General features: G+C 56.0%; 2 protein-coding genes across 6 annotated transcripts; one reads left to right on the top strand and one right to left on the bottom strand.

Moving 5' to 3' along the window:
• Positions 1-1,936: 1,936 nt before the first annotated feature.
• Dbnl (drebrin like) lies at positions 1,937-11,971 on the top strand. 5 transcript variants are annotated; one of them, XM_004839936.3, is made up of 13 exons: positions 1,938-2,103; positions 4,516-4,571; positions 6,173-6,285; positions 7,034-7,108; positions 8,093-8,239; positions 8,887-8,964; positions 9,131-9,282; positions 9,419-9,467; positions 9,737-9,830; positions 10,186-10,281; positions 10,374-10,486; positions 10,800-10,905; positions 11,219-11,971. In XM_004839936.3, the coding sequence occupies exons 1-13, from the start codon at positions 2,021-2,023 to the stop codon at positions 11,356-11,358; spliced, it is 1,302 nt and encodes a 433-aa protein (XP_004839993.1). In that variant the 5' UTR covers positions 1,938-2,020; the 3' UTR covers positions 11,359-11,971. The 5 variants fall into 5 exon arrangements, with proteins under 5 accessions (XP_021109948.1, XP_004839993.1, XP_004839992.1 ...); XM_004839935.3 differs by having other exon boundaries at positions 9,416-9,467; XM_021254292.2 differs by lacking the exon at positions 1,938-2,103 and adding an exon at positions 5,313-6,082 and having other exon boundaries at positions 4,539-4,571; positions 9,416-9,467.
• A 658-nt stretch (positions 11,972-12,629) lies between these two features.
• On the bottom strand, positions 12,630-14,748 carry Pgam2 (phosphoglycerate mutase 2). Its single transcript, XM_004839930.3, has 3 exons — positions 14,280-14,748; positions 13,996-14,176; positions 12,630-12,831 (listed from the first exon to the last, which is right to left on the bottom strand). Exons 1-3 carry the CDS (start codon positions 14,691-14,693, stop codon positions 12,665-12,667), a joined length of 762 nt encoding a protein of 253 aa, XP_004839987.1. The 5' UTR covers positions 14,694-14,748; the 3' UTR covers positions 12,630-12,664.
• Positions 14,749-19,541: the final 4,793 nt, after the last annotated feature.

Genomic DNA, 19,541 nt, shown 5'->3' with positions numbered 1-19,541 from the left:
CTTTGAGAGGAGGAAGGACTTGCTGTTCACTCCTTGAGGTCAGTTTTCTGGTTTCATTGTCTCTACAACCCGGTTTTTCTCTGTTCACAGATTTTATTTAAAACAACAACAACAAAGCTACCAAGAATCTGCAAGGCCAGCCAGTGCCTTCCTCAGTTTTCCTTAAAAATATGTCTGCTTCCTGGTTTACCCAAAGCCCCAACCTCCAGACAGGTGTGCTTGATGGCCCCCAGCTGCCTGCAACAGCTGAAGGTGTCCTCAAGGGAAGCACCTCAGCCAGGCAGCATGTTGGTGGGCAACAGCAGAGCTGCCTCATGGGGCCTGCCTCTCACTCTGCTGCCCCCAGCCCAGTCTATTCCCATCTCCAGGGACTGGTTCTGCAGGGAAGATTGTCCCTGCCAACTGGCCATCATAATTGCTAATTATGTTAAGTGGCATCAAACTATTGATGGAGCCCTTGCAGTGTGCTAGGCTGAATCAGGTCCTCACATACTGGAGCAGGAGGAAGCCATGTGCACCCCTGCTTGCCACCACCAGACACCCTTCAGCCTCCTCTCCATGTAGCCTGAGTTTTCCTGCCTTTCCCTCAGCATGGATGAGTCTAGTCACCACACTGATATAATTTCAGAACAGGACCTGCTCCTTTGACCTGAACAACCTGATTTCCAGTAAGGGTAACATAGGAGCATGGAGACATGGATTCTCAGACCTTAATCTATGATGTTATCCACTAAAGGTGGAGACATCTCTTTCTCCCTGTTTGTCCTTATTAATAATGTATGGAATGCATCCTCCCCTTATCCCCTTTTCTTATCATTAAAATAAATATAGCTGCTAATACATATTTCACATTATAAAGAAATACTGTAAAATATGAAGGAAAAGAGAAAAAAAAATCATACTCATGACCCAATGGAAAGTTACCAGCTTTTAGCCTGGCTCGGGGAAGCCATAAAAGCTAGACCCATTCTTTTGTTAACCGGCCGGTCTGATCTCCCTCAGACCTGCATCCTCTTCAGTTATTCTCCTCCAAAAGAGGAAGCCCTTTCCCCATTCTCTCATCCTCTCAAAGCTTTTGTCTATAAATTTGTTGTCTTAATTTCCATTATCATTGAAACAAGTTCCTGCGGATGTCCTATACCAAGGGTAGGCTCTCCTCTGGTTGACTGAAATGTTGCAACGTGCCCCCAGACCTCCTGGAGGTCCTGGGATCCCAGGATGCGCACTGGAGGACAAGGAGATGGAGTTGTTTCTCAATGGCCAGGAAGTGTTGAGCTGCCTTCTGTCTTGGCCCTTTTCTCTTCAGGTAGGGGGGAAAATGAAAGTGCTGCCCCATTTGTGGATGGAAAGAACTGGCGCTCCCAGATTGGGGCAACATGGGCCCCTTCCTTCCTGGTAGGCAGCCATCCCCATCTGGAGGTGACGCAGGGCGTGGGTTGCCTTCTATCCACTACCTGGCCTCAATCAAACTGTTCAGGGGGAAAAAAAAGCAAGGAACCACAAGAGCGCTTTGTTAAGTTTGTATCGGTTCGACCGTCACTTAGCATTCATTTATTTATTCGTGTATCCATTAATGTATGCACGGTTTATTCATAGATCAGACTTCTGATGAGGGTCCACAACACCGGCTCGGAAGATCCGGTCCGGAGGAAGACTGGTGAATCTGAGATGTCTCAAAGTGCTTTAACTGTGACTGGGCCGGGGATTTAGCTCAGTGGTCTCGCCGCCTCCTGCGCAAGCGCAAGGACCCGAGTTCGATCTCCGGTACCAAAACAAACAAACAAACAAAAAAGCTGTGACAATTAGAACGGAGCGTGTGAGTACCCCGACCCGGCCGACCAGCCGAACCTGGACTAAAGACCCACTGACCGCCCCGCCTCTACATCGGCTTCCGGTTTCGGGGGCGGGGCTTCCGATCGTCAGAGGCGAGGCTTCCGGCTATGGGGCGGGGCTTCCGGCCGTCACGGGAGGCCGGCCCGAAAGCTACCGCAGCTGTGGCTCAGGGACCGCGGGGCGGACCATGGCGGCGAACCTGAGCCGGAACGGGCCGGCGCTGCAGGAGGCCTACGGGCGGGTGGTCGACGAGAAATCGCCGACGGACTGGTGGGCCGCGGGCAGAGGGGGAGGAGGTGCGGGTGGCGCGGGGGGTCCCCTCCTGCCCGCCCCGCGCCAGCGAGGTGCTGAGCCACCCTGGTCGCCGCGCGCCAGGGGCTCGGGGTAAATGCTTGGCCCGTTGGTGCCTGTCGGCCTTACCAGGTCTTTTCAGCCCGGGACTTCCCAAGAAAAGTGGACCTCCGCAGCCCCCCGTCCCCCGAAGGCGGAGATAGTCCCCTGCCTTCCAGGCGGGGCTGCATTCGGGGATGGGCCTTCTCTGCGTCCCGACCCCCGGCTGGGGACAGGAGCTTGCCCTGGAGGTTGACAAAGAGGCCAGGGGGCTGGGTGCCAGGTCCTCTGTGAATGTGAGTGTGAGGACCTCGGTTTCTCTTTCCTGTGTCTGAGTCATGGGAAGATGAAAGTAGTATGCTGGCCACCTGTTCATGAAAAGGTTTCATCTTCCCTTCTCCAGCCCAGGACATCTTCTAGGCTGTGGGGCAGGGTGTAGGTCTTGTCGTGCAGCTACTGGAGCTTGCAGTAGCAGGAGCCTGGATCTGGTTTCTGGGGTAACCCTGGGCAGCCCCCTGGCAAATCAGCTCTCTGCAGCACGCTTGGGTGTGTATATGGTAATTCTCTTTCACTTTCCCACTGGTTAAATTGTTTTCATTGAACAGTTTTAGCACTCCAGTTCTGAGAAATGTGCTGAGTAGGATGGATTACTGGAACCAACCCTGGAGAATAGAAAAGGGATCTTGGAGGTAGAGCCATGGAGGGACCACCCTGTGGCCAGCACCGTCCTTGTGGGGCCTCTTCCTGTTGCCCAGCAAGGCTCTGCTGCTGTGATCAGCCACCTCCCTTTGTCTGGGTGCTTTCTCGTCTCCTCTGCACCTCCCTGGCACTTCAGGCTTCTCAGGAACCGTCTCTGGTTTGGGGATGATGCCCCACAGCCAGCTGACAGTGCAGGCCTCCCATGTTCCTAGCCTTTCCTTGGGCTTCTTAGCAGAGCTTCCTGCTGCCACCCGGGCTGGCTGCTGAGCTCTGCTACCATACTCATTGCCTGACAGCCATGCGGTCCTCTCCCCACCCTCAGGCTCCTGCAACTCTGCGGGATTCCTGCTCAGCCCTTGGCCTCCAGCCTCGTTGTCACAGCCATTGAAGTAGTTCCTCAGCAGAGGGTTTGGCAGGTCCCCACTCACTGAGAAGTATCTGGACCATCTCACTTCTCTGCCCGTAACTCTGCAGTGGCTTCCTGTTGCACATTACATAAAGCCCAGGGTGCTCACACTACTGCTGCCTTGCCCTGCGTGACCTTGTTCCCTCTGCCCCTCCTGCTTGCCACACTGTGGCCACACCTGTTTGCCACCATCTTTCTCTTCCTCAAACACGCTAGTTCCTCCTCGGAGTCCTTACCCTTGTAGTTCCCTCTGCTTGGGGCACACTTCCACATCATGCAGGTGGCTCCCTGGCCTTCACACCTCTGCTCTGAGGTTGCCTTCCTGCATTCCTGGGAATCCAGGCTGCAGTCACCTTTCCCTGATCTTGTTTCAGTTCCTTCAGAGGTTTACTGGACACATGCCAGAAATTCTCCTGGGTTTTCTTGTCACCTTTAATCTACTAGAAGGAATTTAGTGGGCTCTATCTCTGACTCCTGGCTCTAGTATGAGTTGTTACGTGTCATGCATGCTCAGATAAAGGATGGACCGAGCATATAGAAAAAGCAGTAGAGAGCATCAGAGGAGGAAGATGTGGCCTATCTCTACCTACTGACCAGGTCTCATTTCTTTGGTCTTTCTCAGGCGTACACGTTGCCCAGTGGCATGGGTCCAGAAGCAGGTGCGATGCCACTGAGCTAAATTCCTGTCCCATTTTTTCGTTTTTTGAGACAGGCCCTGGGTTCCATCCCTAGTACTGCAAAAAGAGAGAGGGGCCCAGGGCCAGGGATTTAGCTCAGTGGTTCCGCCGCCTCCTTCACAAGCGCAAGGTCCTGAGTTCGATCCCCGGTACCAAAAAAAAGGGAGGGGGGGAAGGCTGACAGGCAGCCCATGTGTCTTTCTCCTGCTCTTCCTCCTCCTCCTCCGTAGGGGTGCTTTGGGATCAGGTGCATGGAGGCATCTTTTGTCTTTCAAACTCCTACACCTGGTAGCCAGATGAGCATCTCACTTGGGGAATGTGTAGAAAGTCATTGCAAAACTCCACAGCTGACGTTTTTCTCTAAGTGGCTGTGTGCCTCACATCTCCTGGCTTTGTCCCTCACAGCTCGCCTGCTCCAGGGTAGTCAGCTGCAGAGCATCCACCCAGAACCTGCCCCAGAACCTGCCCTGCAAGTTCCAGCAAGGCAGAGCAGGGCGTGTGTCTGGTGCCTCACTGCAGTGATGGCTGACAGAGCCACCTGGCCCTGACCCAGCTTGTGTTTTGTTTCAGGGCTCTCTTTACCTATGAGGGCAACAGCAATGACATCCGTGTGGCCAGCACTGGGGGTGAGTATGGCCCAAGTGGGCTCAGCCCCAGGAGGCAGGAGGGTAAGCAGCAGGAAGGGGAGAGCGTTTTGAGAGTCACCAGTCCCTCTCATCTGGAATTTAGCCATAGCAGCAGGACAGAGGGGACTCAGGAATGCAAGTGTTCCCTGCATGTGGCTCAACTAGGGACGCCTCCCTGTAGGAGGGTGGGCAGCTCTGTGCCTGACACCCACAGCCCCACCCTACGTCAGCACCACTGAGGGTTCCTTGGCCCCCTGTGGGGATGTAGACTGGCACCAGGCAGGCTTCGCCAGAGCCCTGGGTAACACAGGCCGGTTCTGGCAAGCTCTAACTTTCAGGTGTTTGTGAGAGAAACACACATTCTCCTTCAGGTCTCCTGGCCTGGCACAGGGCAGTGCTGCTGTCTCCCAGGTTCATGGAGAGGGCCAAGGGGAAGCAGCCAACCCTCTCTGGCTCACGGACAGCCTGGGTCTTGGGCTGTAACTGGAGGATGCCAGTCTCAGAGCTGGCACAAGTGGGGAAGGCCCACAGTCGTGTCCTGCCCTGGCTGTGTTGCAAGTGCATGCAGGGCCCCAGACCTCCCTGGAGAGAGGCTGTATCCCTGCAGGTGGCCAGAGGGACCCTAATGGGGGTTCTTGGGAGGGGGGTCTCTGCCACTGGGCAGAAGCTGGCAGATAGGCTGAGCCTGAGATGGTGGGATGTGACCTGCACACCCCAGCTGGTTCCCCTGGTTCCTTCCAGGCTGAAGCTCACACCTGGCCCACCCCACTCCTGGTACCGAGCAGGACCTGGTCTCACTGTTCCATGAGTGCCTAGAACGTTCTCTGCTTGGCCAGACAAGTGTGATTTTACTGTTGCTGTTGATAGGAAGCCCCTTCCTCTGCAAGCTCTTCTGCCGGCCTCTGCCTCTTTCTAGAGGGATTGCATTGAATGGTCCTCTCACCTGACATGGTGGCTGCCTGGGAACCACAGGGCTCAGCAGTCTGGGTCTCCTGCTCTTGTCCTGGTGGCACCACACTGGACTCTGCTTTGGGTGCAGCACGTGCACAGCACCAGGGCCTGTGCAGCCCACAGCTCCGCTCCTGCCCGGCTCCTTGAAGTGGGGAGGCCCAGGGGCCACAGCCCATGGCAAGGGAGAGTGGTGTCAGCTGAAGGACACTTCAAAAGGTCCAGGCCTTGGGATGGCCCTGATGCCTGGAGGACATGCATGTCCTCGGCTCTTCAGGGGTCCAGGTGCCAGCACAGCTGATGTGAAGAGCCATTTGCAAGTCTGTAGCCGGTCTAGTGGAAATGACATTTCTCTTCTGTTTGCAGATATTTGAGGGTTTAGAGGAGTGGTTTTAAACGAGTGTGACTGAAACTTGTCAGCAAAGCAAATTCCTGGGTCCCACCAGCTGGGAGCCAGGAGTCTGATTTCATTTTTTGCTGCACTGAGGATGGCATGTGGGGTGTTGAGCATCACGGGCAAGTGCTCTGCCACTGCTACTGCCCAGCCCCAGGGTGGTTCTGAAGTAGGTGGGGTGAGAAACCCTGGTGGAAAGGTGGCTGGCACCTGGCAGCCAGGGGGCACAGCCTTGCTGACCCTCGCTGTGACTCTGCAGAGGGTGGCCTGGAGGAGCTGGTGGAGGAGCTCAACAGCGGGAAGGTGATGTACGCTTTCTGCAGGGTGAAGGACCCCAACTCTGGCCTGCCCAAGTTTGTCCTCATCAACTGGGTACGTGGACCTGTCCTGTCTTATCTCATGTGACCTGGGAAAGTCCCTGTCTGCTCCTGGTTTGACTTGACTTCAGGAACTTGGCGGGACTTAGTAGATAATAGAAACCTCTGAGCTGGAAAATGAGCAGAATAGACAGTGAATTCTTTGTTGCCTGAAGAATAACTGGTGTTAGAGCTGGGCATGGTTATTCATGCCTGGAATCCCAGCTCTTGAGAGGCTGAGGGAGGATGCTCACCTGGGCTGGGCTATGCATGTAGAGTTCAAAGCCAACCTAAAGTACATAGTGAGACCTTGTCACAAACAACAACAAAAGAATAACTGCTGTTACTACACAGAATTCACCCTCCAAGCCAGAATTATTCCTTCAAAAAGGAGTAAAAAAGGTCATGGGAAATTACTGCCCCATTCCCTTGGGTTAGGGTACAGAGGGCCTGGCAGACTGCAGAGTCAGGGGAACCCACAGAGCACAAGCCCCTGGGGGCTGGGAAGGCTGAAGAAACACTCCACAGTGTACACGAGCAGCCACGTGGCCCCAGAGAGTCCCTGCTCTGCTTGGAAGTGGGAGGGCCATCTCATCTGTGATGGGGTCCGGAGAGTGGCTTCTGCTTTGGGAGTGTTTCTCATGGCTTCTGCTTTGGGAGGGTTTCTCTTGGGGGAGACGGGCTGCTGGGTCGTTGGGAACTTGTGGGAGGGGAAGTGGCTTTGGGAGGAGGCCTGGCTCATGCTGGGTGTGCTTATGTTGCAGACGGGAGAGGGCGTGAATGACGTGCGGAAGGGAGCATGCGCCAATCACGTCAGCACCATGGCCAGCTTCCTCAAGGTGAGGACCTGGAGGGATCAGATACCCTAGGTTCCATGGCACGAATGAGCTGGGATGAGGAGTGAGCCCACAGCACTGGCTTCCCTCTGGTCCTCGGGTTGGCAGGGGCACAGGAGGCAGGGAAGTGTCCAGAGCAGGACTCCTCAGCAGAGCAGGGTGAAGGGCCGCGCTGGAGCTGACCCAGTGGGCAAGGCTGGGACTGGTTCTGTTTTGTCTGTGATCCATCTAAACAGTCCAGTGACATTGTCAGGTCTTGGAGAAAGACCGAGGTTACTGCATCTCTTTGGTGGGTTCCTGTCCAGTCTGTCTCTGCAAGTATTCATGGCAAGTGTCCCACAGTGGCACTAGGATTCAATTTCAAAAGCATTTTTGTCAGAAGTCATTCGTAGTTCACTGCTCAGGTGGCTTTCTGTCTTCCCTCAGTTACTGCAGGGAGACGCTGATCCTGCGGTCTGCTGCTGTCTTCAGATAGCCTCAGTTTTTCCATCTAGTAGCTGGAAGAGAGGCTTCTGTACTTCTTGTCAGTGTTTTTTTTGTTTTTGGTTTTGGTTTTGGTTTTTTGCTTCTTTTCCAGTGCTGAACAGAACCCAAGGCCCCCTGTGTACTAGCCACATGCTCTACTGCTGAGCCCCAGCAAGGCCTCCAGGCTTCCATAGGAGCAGTGAATGAGGTCATGGTGTGCTTCTCAGGAAGAAATGAGTGACTTGCTTTTGTAGAAAATGCCTATTTCCAGGAGGCCCCTTAAATGATGTGCACCGACAGAAGGGAGGCTTTTTGTGCAGCTGCCTGGTGGCTGCTGAACAACAGCAAAACCTGCACAGCATCTGCAGCCCAGGGCAGGGTGTGATTCCCAGAAGCTATACAGGCACCCCAGGTCTCCAACCTCAGCCTGAGTGCAGGGGCCCGTGCTGTGTGGACAGAAGGAACCAAGCCTGTCTTCCCCGGGCTCACAAAGCTGTCTTCTGAGTGCTGCTCCCTCTTCAGGGGGCCCATGTGACCATCAACGCGCGGGCTGAGGAGGATGTGGAGCCCGAGTGCATCATGGAGAAGGTGGCCAAGGCCTCCGGGGCCAACTACAACTTCCACAGGGAGAGTGGCCGCTTCCAGGACACAGGCCCCCAGGCCCCAGTGGTGAGTGCTGCCACCCATCACTGGCCCTCTTACCTGGCTTCCACAGATGGGGATCCAAGCCCCAGTGGGCACCAACCCCACCTGGTGGTTGTACCAGGTGTTCTGGAGCCCTGTCAAGACCCAGCCATGTGTGGGCAGGGTGGCTGTGACCCTGGAACGCACAGCCAGGACCTGGGTGGCCCCTGGCATTAGCTACATGGCATAACTTCAGGGGTTGTCAGAGCAGAGCACAAATCCAGAGGCCCTCTGAATGTGGGGAGACACCTGCCAGCTTGCAGCTCTGGCACTGGGTAGAGCCGACAGCCAGCCAGAAACCACGGTGTGAGACATGCAGTCAGGGCCTGTGGTGATTCCTGTGGGTGTGGCCCTGCCAGTGAGCTGTCGGAGGAGTGGCCTGGTAGAAGCCTGGCTCAGAGCCACCTGCAGACAGGGCCTATCCTGCCCTGGCCCCCATGCATGCCGTCTGGCTGCCACTGGAGGGGCCTCCAGTATCAGGATTCGGCTCCCTGCCGGGCAGTTTCCTAGCCTCTCCTGGACTTTGCAGTGCCGTCTCCTTGAGGGTGGTGGGCAGGCGGCACTGTGCCTTCCGGGCCTGGGGCTGGCCCTCCCCGCTGGCTGGGGCCCTTGCATGTGCTCTGTGTCAACAGGGCTCTGTGTACCAGAAGACTAATGCCATGTCTGAGATCAAGAGGGTTGGCAAGGATAGCTTCTGGGCCAAAGCTGAGGTGAGTGCTGGGGCTGGGGCCCTGACAGCATTCTGCTCAGCCGGGCCGTGTGCAGCTGGCTCAGCTGAGTCACAGGGCAGGTGACCACTAGGCTGTGGTGTCCCCCTCATCCCATACCTGTGAGGCCAGGGGCCAGCACATGCTGAGTGGGCTGCTGTCCCTGCAGAAGGAGGAGGAGAACCGGCGGCTGGAGGAGAAGCGCCGGGCTGAGGAGGAGCAGCGGCGGCTGGAACAGGAGTGCAGGGAGCGGGAGCTGCAGGAGGCCACCCGCCGGGAACAGCGCTACCAAGAGCAGCACAGTGGAGCAGGGCCCCAGAGGTGAGCCCCACTGTGCCTGGCTGCTGGGGTGGGAGGCTGCCCTGGGGGCTGCCCTGAGCATCCCAGTGCTCGCTTAGTCCCTCAAGGTAGGGGGACCAAGCGCTTCAGCTGCCTGCACCCTGGTCCTTCCCAGCAGGACGTGTGAGCAGCCCCAGGAAGTGGCTTCGAGGAACAGAGAGGACCGGGTGAGTCTGTGCATGGGCCTTTGGGCCTGGATCTTGGGAGTCGGGACCCATTCTCATCGTGTCTCAGGTCAGCACTCGGCCCAGACCCATGCAGCAGACTGGGGTGCACATGGGACATCAGAGGTGCCAGTGGCGGGAGAGCTGGGGTGCCTCATCCAGCGTGGCCCAGTTGGCCCCTTGGCTCCCTCCTCACCCCAGCCTTCGAGGTTTGCCTTCTGGGGGGTGCCGGGGAGGTGAGAAGCTCACTGCGGTGTCGCTGTGGTCCCCAGGAGTCCTCCGGGCTGCAGGCCAGACACCCACGGGAGATTTTCAAGCAGAAGGAGAGGGCCATGTCCACCACCTCTGTCTCCAGCATGCAGCCAGGTGGGACCCCGCCCTGGGCTCAGACACGAGGAGGGGCGAGGGGAAACCTGGAGTCCTGGACAGGGCCCTCAAGGCTGGTGACACGAGTGAGAGGGTGACGAGGGACAAGTGAGCAAGGAGGCCAGCCTGGGCCCTTGAGCTCACTGGTGGCGCTGCTGCTCACCACCCTGGTCCCTGTGGGCCAGTGTGCATGGTGAATGCTTGTGGAAGCGGGCGGGTTTCCAAAGTGGATGTGGTTCTGTTCTGTTCTGTTTTGTTTTGGTACTGGGGATGAACTCAGGACCTTGCACTTGTGAGGCAGGTGCAGTGCCACTGAGCTAAATCCCCAGCTCTCAAAGTGGATTCGGTTTTGCAGGCAAGCTGAGGAGCCCCTTCCTGCAGAAGCAGCTCACCCAGCCAGAGATGTCACTCAGCAGAGAGCCAGCTCCCGCTGCTGAAAGGCCCCGGGCAGGCAAGGCGCTTGTCACCCATGGGGCCTGGGAGGGACACGGTGGAGGGAAGTAGCGGGAGGGCAGGGTCAGACGTGCTGTGTCCTCCATGCAGATGTCTGTGAGGAGCCAGTGCCCAGCACCCGTCCGTGTCTGGTGCAGGCAGAAGAGGAAGCCGTGTATGAGGAGCCCCCAGCTCAGGAGACCCTCTACGAGGAGCCGCCGCTGGTGGGTTCCCTTGGCAGGGGCAGCAAGGGGCCCCACATAGGCCTGGGTTTTCCATGGCACACTTCGGGGTTGGCAGCACTTAGGCGTTCTCGTTGGACATCGGAACAGCCCGTGCCGAGTCATGTGGACTAGTGCCTGGGTGGCTGCTGCAGTGCATGGATGGAGGGATTTGCGCACCCTCTTTTGGCTTGGGGAAGTGGCTGTGCTGTGGGTGTGGGAGCAGCGCACCCCCCGGTCCTACAGAGCCTCCTGTCCCCCGGCCTGACCTGGGTGAGGCCTGAGCCTGTGGTGACGTCTCCTCTCACTCTGACAGGTGGAACAGCAAGGTGCTGGCTCTGAGCATGTTGACCACTACATGCAGGGCCAGGCGCTCACCGGGCAGGGGCTGTGTGCCCGGGCACTGTATGACTACCAGGCAGGTGAGTGCCCTACCACAAGCCGCAAGAGCTCCTGGGGGTGTCAGGGCATCAGCACTGGGGGTCAGGAGGAGGAGACGAGGGGTGGAAGCCTGTCTGCGGGGGTGGTGAGCCTGGCCCTGGCAGACACTTGCCGTCCTTCCCTCTCCCGTCCAGACGGGAGAGCCTGGCCTGGGCACTGGCTCGATGTTCTCTCAGGGGCAGGCCTTGGGGACAGGAAGGAGACCCTGTAGGAGGCTGTGCTGGGGTGGTCAGCATTGGGACGTTTCCAAGAGGACAGGCCCTGGTGTAGCACCTGGGGTTGCCCTCCTTGCAGCCGACGACACAGAGATCTCCTTTGACCCTGAGAACCTCATCACGGGAATTGAGGTGATCGATGAAGGCTGGTGGCGTGGCTTCGGCCCTGACGGCCACTTCGGCATGTTCCCCGCCAACTACGTGGAGCTCATTGAGTGAGGGGAGCTGGTCCCTGTCCCCGTCCACTGAGGCTTCCTGGTTCCGGGGAAAGGAGGCCCCAGAGCTAACATTTGACATCTTCAGGATGGGACCTGAGGAGGACGAGGCCTCAGGACGCCCTCTGCCTGGGTGGCTCAGCCTCTGTCACCTGGAAGCAGCAATAACTCTGTGATCCCCAGACAAGCTTCCTGCAGCCTCCCAGGCCCCCACCAGCCTGGCTCTAGGCTCTGGGGAGACCGAGCCAGCCCCATCCGTGGCCATTCCCGGGTCACCCCTGCCCAGGGACAGTGACTGCCACTGAGCTGAGGGACTCTTGAGCAGGGGCATCTGGAGGCCGCCTTCATATTTGCCTTTTTTCTTTCCCTCTGGCCTCTGAGGGGTGGTGGTTACAGCTGTTAGAATGACCCTTGGGAACAGTGAACTTAGTGGACTGCCTTTAGCAGGATGTGTGACCAAAGTCTGAGTGGACTGTGACTTCGGCGAGCAGGGAGGTAGCCTTGCTGAGCACACTCTGCCTCACTCCATTTCTCTGTACCTGTGTCTGGGCCATGGGAAGTGGAGTGGAAAGACCAGGCTTCTCTGGGTGTGTGAAAAATCAGAAAGACACAGCGTGTCCTTCCGTGTGGCTCACTCCACGTCTGCTGGCCCGTGTGCGCCTCTCAGCTGCTGTTGGATTCAGGGAAAGGAACACGATGGCCCATGCCTTCAGCCTCCCGTTTTCTGCCCCAGCCCATCCAAGTGTCTGACAAACAAATCTAAGAATTGCAGTGTGGTCCCCAGGCCCCGGGTCAGCCCTGCCCTGCTGTCACCTGGACAGCCAGGTGGGAACAAACCCACCTGGGGGCTACATCCATCGTGTCCCTGGGGGTGTGTTCCAGGGTGTGTGCAAGCAGGTACCTTCACCTCTGTGGCTGGTGAGCCACGAGAAGAGGCATGGACCTTAGGGTGTGACTGAAGTCACAGTCTCCTCACCTTGTGCAGCCCAGCGGGTGGTGCAGGTGGATCCCCGGCAGTCCCAAACCCAGCCTTCCCCATCCTGCCACCCCTCAGGCTTCTCCCGAGGACCGAAGGCCCTGTGAGTCGAGGCTGTTGCAGGCTCACCTGTCCCCACAGGGTGGGGCATTCTCTGAAGGAAGCAGCGTCTGGCTGTGGGTTAGGGCTGGTCACGCTACTGCCATAGTGATGTGGGTGTGGGGTAGCTGGAGTCCCTAGTTCATGGCGAAGGCTGGGCAGGCCATGACCCTGGCATGCCTGGCCATGAGGGACTTGAGACATGTGCAGAGATGTTTTATTGCCTGCACCACCCTCATTTGGCCTTGCCCTGGGCAGCCACAGCCTCCATGGCCTTCCGCACTGTCTCCTTGTCTCCCAGGAACCGCATGGGCTTGGTGGGCTTCAGCGCCTGGTCCAGCTCGTACACGATGGGGATCCCCGTGGGCAGGTTCAGCTCCATGATGGCCTGGTCTGACATCCCTGTACCCAGGGAGCACCCTTAGCCATGCAGCGGATGCCATGGCTTTGGGGGCCAAAGGGATGTGCCCTCGTGGTGCCTACCCAGTCCTGAGAGCAGGGCCGCAGAAACAAACAGCCCGGGCCAGGACCAGACCTCACCATCAGCAGTAGCTGTGACCTGTGCTGGTGCTGCCTGGGTCTCAGCCCCATGTGAAGTGGCCAGGCTGAGAGGGATATGAGCCATTCCGTTTCAAGTTCAGAGCAGGAGAGTGGTGGAAACTTGACCTGCCTGCCCCGGCAGCCCCCGCTCGGAATAGCAGCTCAACCTTTGCTACTGGCACCACCCCACCCTCCCTGAGCCGGAGGCCTTGGGAATGCTCCCTGGAGAGGAGCAGCAGGGACACCCCACTCGCTCTGAAGTCACACCTGCCATTGGGCCTCTTCCCCCAGAAGAGAAGGTGAGGTGTCGCTTGCACCCCGGGGTCCCCAGCCAGGTGGCCAGTGTTTCCCTGCCAGTCCCCTAGGCCAGGTCTGGGGCACCTCACTTCCCTCCTCGTAGTCCTAGCAGGCTGAAGGTCACTCGGGCTCATCTAGACAGCCCTGTATGAGTCCCAGTGAAGAACACTCAGGGTTCCTCGTGCCTCTTGGCCCTGAGCCCATTTATCAGCCCTCCTTACTCTTTGGTGGGAGCCCCACTTTAAACCTGGAGTCTTCTGCTGCTCCATACCTCTGGCCTGTGAGGGCAGGGCCCTGCTCAGGATGAACCCCACACTCAGAGGCGGACAGTCCAGGGAGGAGCCCCACAAGCTCCAGGACTTGGAGCCAGGGCCCAGGCCTGGCCCTTCTGGTGTCCTTGGGCTGGACACCACCTTCCACCCCCTCCACTCAGCTCCCCAGCAGCCAGGCCCCATCTCCTGCAGCGCACCCCATGGAAACCAACAAGTTACAGATTTGGTGGGGGTTTTTTGGTAACCGAGGATCAAACTCAGGTCATTGAGCTTACGCAGCAGGCGGCAAAACCACTGAGCTAAATCCCTGGCCCACAGATCTGTTTCTTAAATGGTCTTGACCCACTCAGTCCTGGGCCTTGCTCAACATCTGCTAAGCTGCCTTCCTATGCTGTGGGGGCTGTGTAGAGGAGAGGCTGGGCAGCAGCACCCCACTGGTCCCCGAGGGTGGACTCACCTTCCAGGTGCTTGACTATGCCCCGCAGGCTGTTGCCGTGGGCCGCGATGAGCACCCTCTTTCCGGTCTTGATCTGGGGGGTGATCTCCTCATTCCAGAAGGGCAGGGCCCGGGCAATGGTGTCCTTGAGGCTCTCACAGGTGGGCAGCTCCCCCGGCTTCAGCCCCGCATAACGTCGGTCCTGGGGGTGCAGGAACACTGCCACTCCCTGGCTGGACACCAGGCCCCCTGTTCCCCCTGGGCTCCTGACCCTGTGGCTCCCCAGGGCCCTCCCAGCGGCCCACCTTGCTGATGGCGGAGTAGTAGGGGTGCTTCTCGGCCATGGGGGGTGGCGGGATGTCGAAGGAACGCCTCCAGATCTTCACCTGCTCCTCGCCATGCTCGGCGGCCGTCTCGGCCTTGTTGAGGCCCGTGAGGCCACCGTAGTGCCGCTCATTGAGGCGCCAGGTGCGCACCACAGGCAGCCACATCTGGTCTGTGCCGTCCAGGATGGTCCAGAGGGTGTGGATGGCCCGCTTCAGCACCGATGTGTAGCAGATGTCAAACTCCAACTCAGCCTCCTTGATGGCAAGGGCCCCCCTCTTGGCCTCCTCAGCCCCCTTCTCACTCAGCTCAGCGTCAAACCACCCACAGAAACGGTTCTCCTGGTTCCAGGAGCTCTCGCCGTGGCGGACCATGACCACGCGGTGGGTGGCCATGCTGGCAGGGGGACTGAGGCTCCAGACGGGGACAGCCGCCTCCCTCACACCCCAGTTTTATATCTGCCCGGCCCCAGCCCTCACCCCCAGCAACTGCCAGTCAGCATTCTGGGAGGGCCAGGCAGGGGCAGGTGGCCAGTAGGAGCCGAGCTGTGGGGGTGGGGTGCAGGCCAAGGAGCCGGGCTTAAAAATAGCCACACAACTACCAGCCGGGTCTGGGCTCAGGTGACAGGGCCATAAACGGCTGGCACCCAGGGCCCTGGCTGGGGGTGGGGGGCTGAGCAGGGCCAGCGTGAAGGGCAGAAGTCAGGCCTGGGGGAGGAAGGGCTGGCAGCATGTGGGCTCCTTGAGGTCCAGGGCTCCCTGTGGACCCATCAGCCCTCCACTGCTAGTGCAGAGGCACGAAAAGAAGCCCAATCCCTCTCCCGGTCACTCTGGTACTAAGGGTTGAACCCAGGGCCTTGCACATGCCGGGCAAACTCTCTGCCACTGAGCTACATCCTTAGTCCTTTTTCAGATTTTTATTTTGAGACAGGGTCTTGCTAAGTTGCCCAGGCTGGGCTCAAACTTGTAGTCCTCCTGCTTCAGCCTCCCAGAGTGCTAGGATTACAGGCATACTTTTCCTGGTCACTCTTAACACAGTGGGACAAACCTGCCTCTCAGGAAGGAAACCAGTCCAGTGTCAAGGGGAGCCAGGGGGTATATGAGTGTCCCATCCTTCCATGTGGGTCTGTGAGTGTGCATATGTAAGTCTGCAGCATACATCTGTGCACATGTCCTGTGTGAATCCAGAAATGTTTGTTGCCAAGTGTCCCCGCTCCACGGCATTGCCCTCCCCAACCTGGTGGGGCGCTGGTGGGCCTTCCTCAGGCCTCCTGGCCCTGCCCTGGCAGCCCCCTTCTGGTGCAGCTCTGCACGGCGACCCTGGAGGGAGCCTGTGACCAGCTGGCTGGAGGCCCAGGCCTCCTGCATTCAGGTCCCAAAACCCTGGTCATGAGTGGGGAGCAACAGCCAAATCCCCGTCCAGCCTCTGGCAACAGGAGAGCAGGGAGACTTGACTTGGCTGTGAGGCGCTCCTGCCCACAGCTGGCCAGGCATCCTAAGCAGAATTGGAAGAACATCCTGTGAGCTAGGGCATCCATCCCTCCCAGCAGCACTCCACCTGTCCCAACGCAAGCCATGTCTGCCCAGGGACACAAGCCACCTTCTATCCCTTGAGCACACCAGGAATTACTAGTCCAACTGTGACTGGGGCCCAGCAGGAGGGTGATGCCAGAAGGAGGGAGCTGGCAGGATGCTGGGGACAACTTTTCTGGGAGGAGTACAAGGAAGGGACAACCTTAGAAAGCACATTTGGGTGGAAATGGCAGGACACAAAGGTCTCACTTGGTGACAGTGAGCCCTGGGGGTGACCTCTCGGCTGCGGAGCCAGCAAGGACCAGAGCCATGGATGGGGCACACGGTACAGGTGGCTCTGTGTCCCCACGGGGTGGGCACCACCCAACTCAAAGTGATCATGTTTTAGCCACGTGCAGGTGTGCAGGCAGCAGGCGCTGGGCTTCCTGGAGGCCACGGTTCAGGTGAGAACAAGGCACAGGCCCGGCAGGGTGGCACTGCCAGGCCTGGGACCTACTGGCCTTGCTGCACCTGTGGGTTGTTGGGAAGGCAGGGGAGGCAAGACCTGGCCTCTGAGCCAGCGCTGCAGCCTGACAAGCATTTGCTCATGGAGGGTTTGAGCAGCAGAGGGACCAGCAAGGGAAGCGAGTGCTGGGACCCACAGACATCCCCCCAGGCATGACATCGAGCCGGGACTCATCCCCACCAGCAGCGGTCAGGTTCCCTCTCCTGGTGCTGCTCTTCCTGGATGTGGAGGCACCCTGAGACTTGAGCTGTACCGACTGTGGGCAGAAAACAGGAGACCTAAAATTCCCTAAGAGCAGCCAGAGAAAAGCGATGTGCTTCCTGTCAGGGAACAACTCCAACAACTGTGGGGCCAGAAGGAAGTGGAACCACAGTTGTAAAGTGTTGAAATAAAAACTGCACCAAACAATCTGTATCTTGAGAAAACTGGGGGCTAAAGTGGATTTTCCCACATGAAGGCCTAAGCTGAGCCCCGAGGAGCACCCAGCCTGCCACCTTGGGGGCCCATAGCGCCCCGCAAAGAAAGAGTTTGTTCTTTAATGAAAAAATACACAACCGTCTCAATGTACGTAGAAGATACATTTTGATGAAATCCAACACTTATAAACTAGGGATAGAAGGGAACCTTACCCTAATAAAGGGCACCCAGGGAAATGACACTAACATCACACACATTGAGGACAGCTGGAGAGGTGGACAGGCCTGCCCTCCCACTTCTGCTCAGCATTGTATGAGGGTCAGGTCAGAGCAGTTACACAAGAAAAAAAGGTAGCATGCAGGTCAGAGGAAGAAATAAAACTACTGTGTCTGGGGGCCCGGAATTTAGCTCAGTAGTTCTGCTGCCTGCCTTGCAACTGCAGGGACCAGAGTTTGATCCTCAGTACCAAAAAAACCAAACAAAACTACTGTGTCTGGTTTTATAAAAGAATAAATTTAACGAAAGACTTGTAAAACCTATACTCTGAAACTATAAGACATCATTAAAAGAAACTAAAGAGCCAGGCATGGTACAGGAGGCTGAGGCAGGAGGATCACCATGAGTTTGAGGCCATCCAGGGCTACACAGTGAGTTTAAGGCCAGCTTGGACTATACAGTGAGACTATCTCAAAAGAGGAGAAGGAGAAGGAAGAAGAAAGAAGGAGAAGCAGCAGCAGCAGCTAAGGAGATCTAAAGAAATCCAAAGACAACCTATGTTTATGGATCAGAACACAATATTGCTAATTAAAACTGGCATTGCTGGGCATGGTGGCACACTCTTGTAATCCTGGCACTCTGGGAGGCCGAGGCAGAAGGATCTCCAAGTTTGAGCCCAGCCTGAGCAATTTAGTGAGACCTTCCTTGTTTCAAAATATAAAAGGGCTGAAGATGTAGTTGAGTTCAAAGGCTCCAAGTTCAATCCCCAGTATTTTATACAAAATTTTTTTTTTAATTTACAAATTTGAGCTCAAGCTGAGCAACTTAGTAAGATCTGTCTTTAAATAAGTCTGTGGCTGGGGATTTAGCTCAGTGGTGCCGCTGCCTGCCTGGCAAGCAGAAGGTCTGGAGTTCGATCCCCAGTACCCAAAAATAAAATACAGTAATTGTCAATACTCTCCAAATTGATCTACAGATTCAATACAATCTCTATCAAAGTCCTAGGTGGCTTTTAGTGTAAATTGATAAGCTCAACCTAGAACAACCAAAGAGTTTTTTAAAATACCAAGTTAGAGGACTCATGTTTCCCAAGTTCTAAAGCTCACCATAGAACTAAAGTAATCAAAACATCAGGGACTGGGGCCAGGGATTTAGCTCAGTGGTTCCAGCGCCTGCCTCAAAAGCTCAAGGTCCTGAGTTCGATCCCTGGTACCAAAAAAAAAAAAATAGTAACAAAACATCAGGGACTGCGATACAGACATATGGATCAGTGGGACAGGACTGAGTGTCTAGGAAAAAAATACACTAAAGTTAGATGAATTTTTTTTTTTGTACTGGGGATCGAACTTAGGACCTTGAGGTTGCAAGGAAGGCTGCAAAGTTAGACGATTTTTGACAAGGTTGCCAAAACAATTTTTTTTTTTTTTTTTTGAGACAGGGTCTCACTATGTAGTTCAGGCTGACCTCAAACTCACGGTGATCCTCCTGCCTTGGCCTCCTGAGTTCTGGGATTACAGGTGTGTGCCAGCATAGAAAGAATTCTTTTTTTTTTTTTTTAAACTGGGGATCGAACTCCGGTCCTTGCACTTTCCATGCAGGCAACAGAACCGCTGAGCTAAATCTCCAGCCCTAGAAAGAATTCTTATAACTCAACAAAGAGACAAAAAACCTTATTGAAAATTGGGTAAAGGATCTGAATAGACAATTATCTTAAGAAGAAGAACCCAAGTGCACTAGTAATTTAAGAACATTTAGGGGCTGGGGATTTAGCTCAGTGGTACCGCTGCCTGCCTTGCAAGCCCAAGGACTGGAGTTCAATCCCAGGCACCAAAAAAAAAAAAAAAAAAAAAAAAATTAAGAACATGCAAATCTAAATCACAGTAAGATAGCATTTTACATCCAGTAAGTAGGGTGGCCATAATTAAAAAACCAGGCTAGGAGGGGCCCGGGATTTAGCTCAGTAGTTCCTCTGCCTGCCTGGCAAGCACAAGGTCCTGAGTTTGATCCCTGGTACCAAAAAGAAAAACAGGCTGAGGCTGAGTGATAGACAGAACTGTGCTATGGTGCTTGCTTAGCATTTGTGAGGCCCTGGGTTTGATTCCCTGCAGTTTTAAAAAAAGGTATTGGAGCTGGAGATTTAGCTCAGTGGCACCATGCCTGCCTTACAAGCGTAAGATTCTGAGTTCGATCCTCAGTACAAAAAAAAGGTATTGATTACTAAAATCGATTGTGGTGATGATTGTGTAAGTTTTAAATGGTTGAACTACGTAGTCTGAAGTATATATAAATAGAGCAGTTTTTAGAACACAGGCAAAGGGAGTTAGGGATATAGCCCAGTGATAGAGTATTTGCCTACCATGCAAAATCCACAGCATTGGAAAATAAAACTCCAAGAAGCCAAAACAGCAAAAGGTAGGCTGGGAGTGTACTACACAGCACAATGGTAGACCCAGGTCTAGCACAGGTAGAGCATGCATGACGCCTGTGTTCAATCCATACCATGAAACAAATAAGAGTAAAAGGTAAAAACACATGTAAGTTAGAAGGAAAAGGATAGCACTGGAAGGGCTATA

Source organism: Heterocephalus glaber, unplaced genomic scaffold, assembly GCF_053883595.1.
Source record: "Heterocephalus glaber isolate CG9 unplaced genomic scaffold, H.glaber_assembly_v1.0 deba00001610, whole genome shotgun sequence".
Classification (NCBI taxonomy): domain Eukaryota; kingdom Metazoa; phylum Chordata; class Mammalia; order Rodentia; family Bathyergidae; genus Heterocephalus; species Heterocephalus glaber.
Note: the sequence above shows the minus strand (reverse complement) of the source record. Positions and strands in the feature narration are given on the sequence as shown.